Source organism: Quercus robur, chromosome 1 (genome assembly GCF_932294415.1).
Source record: "Quercus robur chromosome 1, dhQueRobu3.1, whole genome shotgun sequence".
Taxonomy (NCBI): Eukaryota; Viridiplantae; Streptophyta; class Magnoliopsida; order Fagales; family Fagaceae; genus Quercus; species Quercus robur.
Window position 1 is genome coordinate 6,904,795 of NC_065534.1, and position 9,779 is coordinate 6,914,573.

At 33.1% G+C, this 9,779-nt stretch overlaps 1 protein-coding gene across 2 annotated transcripts; it reads right to left on the bottom strand.

Annotated features, from left to right (window-relative positions):
- Nucleotides 1-592: 592 nt before the first annotated feature.
- On the bottom strand, nucleotides 593-7,756 carry LOC126718323 (lysine-specific demethylase JMJ30). Of its 2 annotated transcripts, XM_050420464.1 has the most exons (7): nucleotides 7,242-7,756; nucleotides 4,949-5,158; nucleotides 4,390-4,521; nucleotides 4,141-4,284; nucleotides 2,874-2,966; nucleotides 2,181-2,259; nucleotides 593-908 (listed from the first exon to the last, which is right to left on the bottom strand). In XM_050420464.1, the coding sequence occupies exons 1-7, from the start codon at nucleotides 7,674-7,676 to the stop codon at nucleotides 868-870; spliced, it is 1,134 nt and encodes a 377-aa protein (XP_050276421.1). In that variant the 5' UTR covers nucleotides 7,677-7,756; the 3' UTR covers nucleotides 593-867. The 2 variants fall into 2 exon arrangements, with proteins under 2 accessions (XP_050276421.1, XP_050276414.1); XM_050420457.1 differs by lacking the exon at nucleotides 593-908 and having other exon boundaries at nucleotides 1,845-2,259.
- Nucleotides 7,757-9,779: the final 2,023 nt, after the last annotated feature.

Genomic DNA, 9,779 nt, shown 5'->3' on the forward strand with positions numbered 1-9,779 from the left:
TTTTTTTTTTTTGGGTGTACACTAATCTTACTCATGCATGTACAAAAGGGATTTCAAGTTTGGAATCCCACTCAACCACCACCCAATACTGACAGAAATGGCGGGTTTCAATAAAATCAATTAGTAAAAAATTTTATTGTCAAATAAGAAATTGAGGATTGAAATCCTGTTTACACAAAAAATAAATAAATAAATAAGTATATTATTATGAAGAAAGAAACCTTATATCAAATCCAAACTCTGAGAAGGAGTTTAAAGGGAAATGAGAGGACTACGTGTAAGTTCAATGGGACTCCAAACTACTGGCAAAATTTGCTTTTCTACTATCTACTCCAAGCTTTCTTTTTCTTTTCTTTTGTCACAAATCAAGATGTACTTGTCCAAGCCTTGCAATTTTTTGTGGTTTATATTAATAACTATTATATTAATTTTTTTAAGAATCATTAATAGTTAAATATCCTCTCTAAATATATTAATACCACTGAATTGTATTTTTTGCTAAATTTATTTGTCATTCAAGAATTATTCTTTTATATGCGAATGAGCTATGTATAATTTATTTTGAGAATGGTTTGACAGAGTCGCCTTTAACTAGAAGTAAAGGAAATCAAGTGATTTACTCCCAAGACTTATCAAGGAACTTAAAATTTAGATACATATAAATGATATCTTGTGCAAATCTTAGATACATATTTCAAGTTCACACAATATATAAATCTTCTTTCTCTCTCACAGTTCTCATGTTGACACGATACCTTAATTTATCCAGTTTTGGTTCGAGCAAACCCACAAATAACCATATCTTGTCTCAATTCTTTTCTGCTTAAGTTTGACCAAATGAATCATATATTCCCAAGGTTATACCACCTAATAACCCCCTCTTGGGTTTTGCCTCGACTTCCAAGTCACTAAAACCAAAACAACCAGTTAAACACAATTTGGAACTCAAGTTCATTAACAAATTAAATTATACATTTACATTCAGTTTATTACTGAATTATTTTATTGCACAAATTCAAACATGTTCATAAACTACTTGATTAACTTATTCTTTTCAAGTATAAAATAAACATTATGAGTAAAAATTTTTATCCATTCACAAATCTATGTTAGTAATTAAATAACTAAAATTATATCATTTGAATTAATTAGATAAATGGTTTTCATTTACAAGCTAAAAAAAAATAGATTTATCAATCATGTATAGTTAAAAGTTATGTAGAAGTTTTATTAAGAAATAGACTTTTTTATATTATCACTAAATTCTAAATAACAATTTGATATCTTGTATCTTATTAACGTATTTACAATTTTACAAATTCAATCTTAAGTCTATATAAGTATATTTTTATAATTGTATACATAATAACATTTAATATTATAACAAAGTAGTTCAAAACATTTTACTATCCTTAAACTTAGTTCATTAAATAACATTTAATATTATAACAAAGTAGTTCAAAACATTTTACTATAGTTAAACTTAGTTCATTTAATAGTTCAAGCTAAACATGAACCAAAGTTTTGACTCATCTTCTAAATAAACGAATATAAACAAGTTTTTTCCTTAAATCAAGTCAAATCCATTCACAAACAACTTGATCCATTTATAGCACTATGTCCTACATAATTTTTTTTTTTTTTTTTTTAAAGAAAAGGGATAGGGAACACAAGTGTAAAAAAAACATATATTTCAACTATGCAGCTGAGAGATGAATAATGAATAATCTATATAATAAGAAATTTTATTAGCTTCTCAAAAAAAAAAATTATATATATATATACATATATATTAAGTAACCATGCTAAAAATTATCAAAAGTCAGTTTTACATGTCTCACATATAATAAAAAACAATTCTATTATTTGGAATACTACAGTCGAACAAAATTTTTATATACATAAATATATTTCTAGTAATAATATCAATCAATGTTTTTTTTTTTTTTTAATAAGTAATAATATCAATCAATGTTACAGCTACCCATGTCTATTAAAAAAACATAGCAGCTACAATTATCCAAAATGCTCAGTTCTATATCAAGAAAATATACGGGAAACGATAACATTTCATGCCATGCTTCAATTTTGAATGTCACTCCACCAAAAGCTAACTGACAAACTTGGGGTCAAAGATCGCACGTAGTGCCACCATTTGGGCGGGATATAAAGCATCTCACCTTCCTCTAAAATGCAGTCTTGAAATTCTAAGTCATGCACCTTTGGAAACTGCGTCTCGTCTATGTTGTCTAGATCAACCTTCATTCAAAATTATCATCAATCAAACTGGAGAGGGATTTTAATTTCATACAATGCAGATCTATACGACATGAAAGTGTTAGCATGAATATGCTGCACTCTGAAGACTGACACCCCAAAACCAGGATGGAAGATAAGAGCAAGAAATGCCCACAAGTTTTCTTCAGTGTAAATTTGTCTTTTTGGGCCAAAAGTTACATTCAATATGAAACTCAATTTATAAATTAAGTGCGGTATGCGTTCAAGTTATAAATCTAAGGTGGGAAAAGAGAAGGAAGATAACAAATATGGGATTCAAACATAGAACAGCTTAGGAGGTTTGACAGGAGATAATGTCCAGGCCAAACGAGAAAATGTGGCCGCCAGATATATATGCTGGATTAACAAAGTTCTAAACAGGAAACTGGTATTATTATCCAGTGGGGTGTTAAGGAGCCCCAAAAGGGTTCCAAGGAATTTGCTTGATTGCAGTTTAACGAGATTCTGGCACAGAATGACTTAGCCACTAGCATTGCAAGTGTACACATAGTCCCACATTTGTGTGTGTGAGAGAGAATGTGTATATTCATCAAAATGAGAAAGCAAGCTTATGCAGAGTTAAAAAAAGCAGCTACCTGGCTTGAATTTTTAAGCATGGTTTCAGTGTAAGGGTAAAGTTCCTCCGACACTGAAGCAGAATAAAGCCTTATATACTTTTTGCCAACGACCTGAAAATGAAGAGGCAGAGCTAGTTCAATATTTTTTTTTTTTTTGATAATGCAAAAGACAATAGACCAACGCACACACACACATTGCAGGTCTAAATCAAACCAAAAAATGAAGCCTGCACGATAAGCTTATACAATAAAAGCGTATCAAAATGGTTGTATAGAGAAATTAGTTAGTTCAACCATTATTAGCTATCTGAATCAATATATTTATTCAGAGTTATGGCTTACATAAATTTAAGTTGATTGCATCACTGCATGTAGGAAAGCTGCAATAGTGTATTTTTCTTTGCAATTACATGTACTTTCATGGCTCTAAAACAAGCTTTACTACACTCGTGGTCAAGTCTCACTTGGCACTTTTGCTTTAAAAGAGCTTTTGTTTATGTGCACTTGAGACCCTAATAACACCAAGACAACTTTAACGCACCACAAATGTCATACACTTTTCCTTTTAATAGATGGAACTGCTTAGAAGTTAGAATACAACATAACTTTTATTGCAGATTTTTTGCTCATCAGTGAAGCAGAATATAACACTTACTAATTTCAGCATTAAAACTTTGCAAGGGATTAAGTTCATTAAAATGCAATGCCTCAAAATAAAAGTATAAAAATGCTCAAGTCTAAAGGTCAAGATCCAATTGAATTGTCTTGCCAGGACTCTATAATTTGTCACAACTTAATGACGTGTGTAGCTGTGTACAATTTGTTTTTTCACCTTCTCAAGAGTGAATGATAAATGCCTGGCATTGAAATACATGAATGTCTGGGCACTGCCCATTTTGACATATTTTAAGTCTATCACAAAGTCATACAAAGAAGTATGAAATGCTCACTTAAAATCAAACCATAGAGACTGAAATTTCTGTTATCCCATAGAATGGAGTTATGCATTCAAAGCGGTTTACCTATTTTACATAATTTAATTATATAGCAAATATCCAGAAGTGAGTAGCTTTAACTGATATATCACTTCTAAGGAGAAAAGGAGAAGCTTGAAACCCTAGCAGAATGATCATTGTAAACAATAGGAGACCGAAGCTAAATTCCATAAGCAAAAACAAATAACAAGAGGTAAAAGCAACAGCCACTTGAAGATAAATATAGATGAACAAACCCCAGAAGACACCTTCATTTTACAATTAATCAATGTATTATATGTCTATAATACCTGAGCAAGTATATTATGATGTGGATCATGGTGCAACGGTGTTACTGTCCCAGCTGGTCCAAACCAGGCATTAAGAGGCCTCAGCTCCCCACCCCCAGTAAAACAATAGTCAGGAACACAAATGTCCTTCCGTAACTCACTTATCTGCCATTGAAGTATGATATCACTATTTGAAAGGCAGCAAAGTGTAGTTTGACTGTCATGTATCATGATACCACAACACAGCATCCACAAAGAATACTTAAATACCTGATCAAACAACGGATGTTGGGCGAGATATGTAGGGTTGTCAGAACAGTTGTTAGCCTCAATCCTTGCAAGAAACTGTGAAAATGTGATAAGCTCTTGCTTCCACTGTGAGCATAAATAGTTTTTGCCAACCTGCAAAAAAGTTTAAACTTTACCAATTTTCAACTATTAAATGAAAGTGGTGGGTATGGTAGGGTGGCAGGTAAATTGTGACAATGATTTGATCATCCGATGCTCAGACACTGACCCTGCCTAATAGGTGTATTATGCATTAAACAACCCCTGAATCATAGAACTTCATCAAAATCAAATGATATGGTCACAGTGGACTGGGATGACTTTATTTGTGATAGTAAAAATAAAAGGAATACAAGTCATTCAAGAATAATGCATAAGCAGTCTTAAAAATAATCTGAAGCAGACAAAGGCATTTGTAGTGGACAATATATTTGGCTATTGTTGCTATATATGGGAAAAGGAATGGACCAAAATAGAGCCTTCATATTGACTTAGTTGACTATATTCAAAACTTATCACAACAACGGTAAAAACTAATTACCTCAACTGGAACTGTGCGGTCTCCAGCAACCCTTTTTAGATAATCCAAGTCATTCCACTTTGTCCTGGCTGGCCAATGAGCCATACAGTCACTAATAATAACTGGAGAACCTGATAGAAAATATTCACGAAGGAACCCCTCCAAAGATAGAGCAGGCCTCTTTACCACAATTTTACAAGACAGAGACTTAATGGGTAAAGACCGAAGCACCTGCAATATTAAAAGAGCTGATGAATCTCTCTTCACTTGTGATATGCAGCATGCTAATAACCAACTCATAACCAGATACAACCATCTAATACAAGGAGGATAACTCAAAAGAGCAAAACAATGGAAGGAAAAGAAAACAGAACATACACTAAGATCTTATCCCTTATATCAGGCTGATCCACCTCTTCATTGCCTATCACCCAAAAAAAAAAAAAAAAACTCATATAGGCTCCATCTGTTTCAGCTTAAACCATTCTCAACAAAAGGTTTTGTACATGTTCAAGTGTTCAGTAGAACAGGAAAAGTTGGAAATGTTTTCAGTTCACTACAAGATTAATTCCAATATTCATAAATGATCCATGAAATCTTTTTAACCCTGTAAGCCATTTTCTGGAAACAGCCATTACCCTTTACACTTAAGTTTAAGGCTTCTCAAAAGGAAACCCAACTCAAAATTATCTCACTAATATTTTTAAAAAAAAAAGTGAAATAATACTTTTTAAAGAATCTAAAATATTAAAAAATAAAGCTTAGCCAAAAGTCACTTCTTTCATTATTAAGTACAAGAAACCAACCAGGATTTAATCTTACATAATATAAAATACGAACTTCCTGGGTCTTTAACTAATGTGTAACCTGGTGCATTGGGGAATGTCATAGGTTCAAAGCTTACCAATCAACAGCAATAATTATTTGTCAGTGTTCCCAAAATTTTCAATCAAATAGTTGAAAAGAAAACTTTTGAATACTTTTGCACTAAAGCAAATGAATCACAGTTTCCTTAAATAATCTACAACTTGCTGGGGGAGGAGTGGGGAAGCAAAATCTAAGGCCTTAAAGATCAAATTTGCAAATTACTACTTTATACTGACTTTACCTATTATAAGGCGTAAAATTACACATTATGATCTTTTATGTTTTATCCATTTTAAAAGAAGAGATTATTTCCTCTCAATTTCTTCAACTTAGACCTACCAAAAAAGAGGAAAAAAAAAATTCTTTAACTGGGACTTGGATTATACAACTAACAAGAAAAAAGTACGAATTTGCAAAAACACTTAGTTAGTCAAGGGAGATATGGTAAAAAAAAAAAATTATAACCAAACTCATCCTATCTAATGCTATGACACCCCCATCTTTTATAATTAGATAGTCTCGAAATTCGGGAGGAAGATATGGCGGTTTTTTTCCTTGAACATCTATGCATATATCTACTAGATACATTTGGGCCAATGATTGTTCTTGGTTAGATGACCAACCTTAAAGATCTCAGCTCACCCATATTGAACAGTGTTCAGAAAAAGAGAGAAGTCCCAATAAGCAACACCATTTGGCTGAAAATAATATGAAATTGTTAGTGAGCTCATGGGAGCTCTGCCCCCACAAATATAACTAATTCACTTAACCACAGTTCAAAATTTGTTTCCCCTCCTTTTTGGTGAATATTTTCAGTGTTGTTATACACATCAACACAAAATTATAATTTTAAATGACATAAAGCCTTGTACTTCTTTAAATTAGTAAAAGCTAAAATCTTCACTAAATTTATAAGTTTTTTTTTTTATATTATATTAGTAAAAACTAAATATTTCATCGATTTCATATCATAATATCATGATTCATGAACAACAACGGTATAGAAGCAACAAATTTCACAACATTTGTGACAAGTGCAACATACTGAAGCACTAAATACTCCAGATGCACTCAATTTTACGACATGCTGAATAAAGTCAACTACAAGTGTTCGGCCAAAAAAGGTGGGTCCCCATGTAAATAAAAGTGGCCACTGCACAGAATATGTCTACTACTCACAGTCGACCACACATTAACGTACTATGATATTTAGCATCTCTAGAATTATCAAGTATCGCATGGACCATTAGTTACATCACTTTCATCACTTTTATTGTACATGAACCATAACATGTCGTGAAAACAATGTTTTGCTAAAATTACTGTAAATAAAAGTAAAATTTTGCTAAATAAATTTTCAAAAACAGAAGAAAAAAAAAAAATATATATATATATATATATAATACTTATGCTTACAAAAAAATTAAACAAAAAAGACGAACCTCACCTCCTCTTGATCGAGTTCATGGCGAACTAATCGACGATCAGAGCTTTGATCGGAAACCGTGGAGTCCCTTGCTACGGCGGAGACCTTTTCGACGGCGGAGTCAAGGTCCTTACGGAGGAGCGAACCGCCCATGATGAGGCCCATATCCAAAACCCTAAGGGCCTCACTGAGCTCACCGTTGGAGAAGTGGAGCCTCGCCACGTGGAGGCACGCCATTGAGTACGCGTCCCGCCACACCGGCAGCACAGAATGCCAGGGACCAGAGTGGAGCTGCTCCCACGCCATCTCAAGCGCCGCCTCAGCCGCGCGTGGGTCTCCTGCCTCCGCAGCCAGCGTCGCCATGCTCACGTACGCGTAGCCTCCGTGCTCCGAGATCGCGTGGAGGAGCGTGGTGCTCTCCGCGTCTAGCGTTGGAGTCTCCAGCTTATCCGCCATTTGAAAAAAAAAAAAAGCGCTGCGGTGACAGGTCGTGTGAGAGAACGGAAATCACAGTCACGGACACAGAGAGATGTAGAAATAAGCAAAGCTCTCAAATATATATATAGTGAGAGAGATTTTTTTTTTTTTTTTTTTTTTTTAAAGATATTTTGTTTTTTTCTTTATTGCGTGGATGCACTTTTTGAAGAGATATTTTTTGCATGTGCACTTTTTCAAGAGATATTTTTCTTTTACTGTTACAAGGAACCTTCTCGAATCATACTTAGTGCACAAGATTTTTTTGTTGTTGTTGTTATTTATATTTACTAGTGCCTCTAGAAGTTCTAGAAGTTTGACAAGTAATTAAATCATCCAATTGAAGATGAATGGTAGTCGATATCAACATATAATGTGATGTCCAAAATTGGTTGATTGGGTGCTTCTTTTTTTAATTAAAAGATGGTTAGGAATATATATTTTTGCTGCTAATTTTATAGCCCGAACACATGCATCCTACACATAAAGAGATATTAATCCACTTATAAGGGTGGTGTTAAAGAAAAAAACTAAAACATGTCTTTTATAAAGGGGTAAAATGGAGTGTGGAATGGAGGAGAAACATCTAACTAACAAGAGAATGGGCAAAAGAGTTTGTAGGTCTCAACTCTCAACACATATTTGGTGCTCTAGAAAAGAAAATGGAATGTAAAAAATAAAAAATAAAAATAAAAAAATAAAAATATTTATAATAATCAAGACTATTGATTAAGGAGAGAGACTAAGCGAGCAACAAAGGAAAATATATGCATTAGACATGAAAATTTGGGTGCTTAAAGAATCCTAAATACTATATCCCCTTTAACATAAAGGCAGCTCTTAATTAACTTTTATTATTGTTTATGTTATTGTTGCGTGAGTAGGAGAACATATATGAAATATAATGTTATTACACACTGCAAAAATTTCACACGCCCTCTCATATAGTAATAGTATCACCTCATTTGGGTCCACCACAAAATAAAGGAAGAAGGAAGGGTGTGAAAATTTGGGTGATATTCTCAGTGATTCTGAGATTTTTTTTGGTTAAAAGATGATTCATCGAAAGAAACTAAGGAACTATTCTCCTATTTTGCTCAAAACCAAAATAGGAGAAACTACATTAATTACATTATCGAATGTGTGCACGCCCAGTGAGACTCGAACCCACAATCGCCTAATTAGAAGTCAGACGCCTTATCTATTAGGCCACGGGCGCCCTTGCTTGTAATTCTAAGATTTTTCCTTTGAAATGTTGTGTACCGTACGACCAAATTTAAGACCAACAAAGAAAATTTCTATGAGGCTTCCAATGCAATAATTAATATATATACGGAGAGAGAGAGAGAGAGTTGGTGATAAAGAAGGGTGAGACGTGTACGTTCTCCAGACATATAGAAACAAATGTCTCTACTTTTTGCCTAGTATTATTGAAAACAAACAAAACAAGAGACATATAATTTGACAACAACGGTTGAAACAGTGGCTTTTGTCCAAAACTTTAAGTGAATGAAAACGATTTCAGGGTCAACATTTTGATAAAAAAAAAAAAAACATTTTGATCAGTTTGGAACAAATTCCTCTGAAAGAACGTAACCTTTTGATTCTTGGCTTTTGTGATTTTTTTTTTTTTTTTTGGTTTTTTTTTGGGGGTTATGAATAAGTGTTTCATTATTACTAACCACTAACCACTAAGGAGAAATAATATCTAGAACGACTTTGTAGACCACATACCTAATCTGCATCGGGTCACACTATTTGGTTACGATATTTTCAATGTTCAAAGCATGTGACCAAGTATACATCCTAAAATTGATGGACTTTTAAAGAAACTTTAATGTATAAAATGACTTCAAGCTTCACATGTAAATCAATCAATCTCATATCAGATTCCTACACATTTATTTTCTTTTCTTCTTTCCATTTCAATGAGAAATTTGCTAGGGCCACTTCAGGGTTGAAGGAGAAGAATTCATTATTAGACAGTCCTGCACTATATATTTTCAATTTGTTATGAAGAACTTTGGTGATACAAATGTAGACAACATTGCAATAAGAATAAGAGATGGGCCAATAAACATGCTT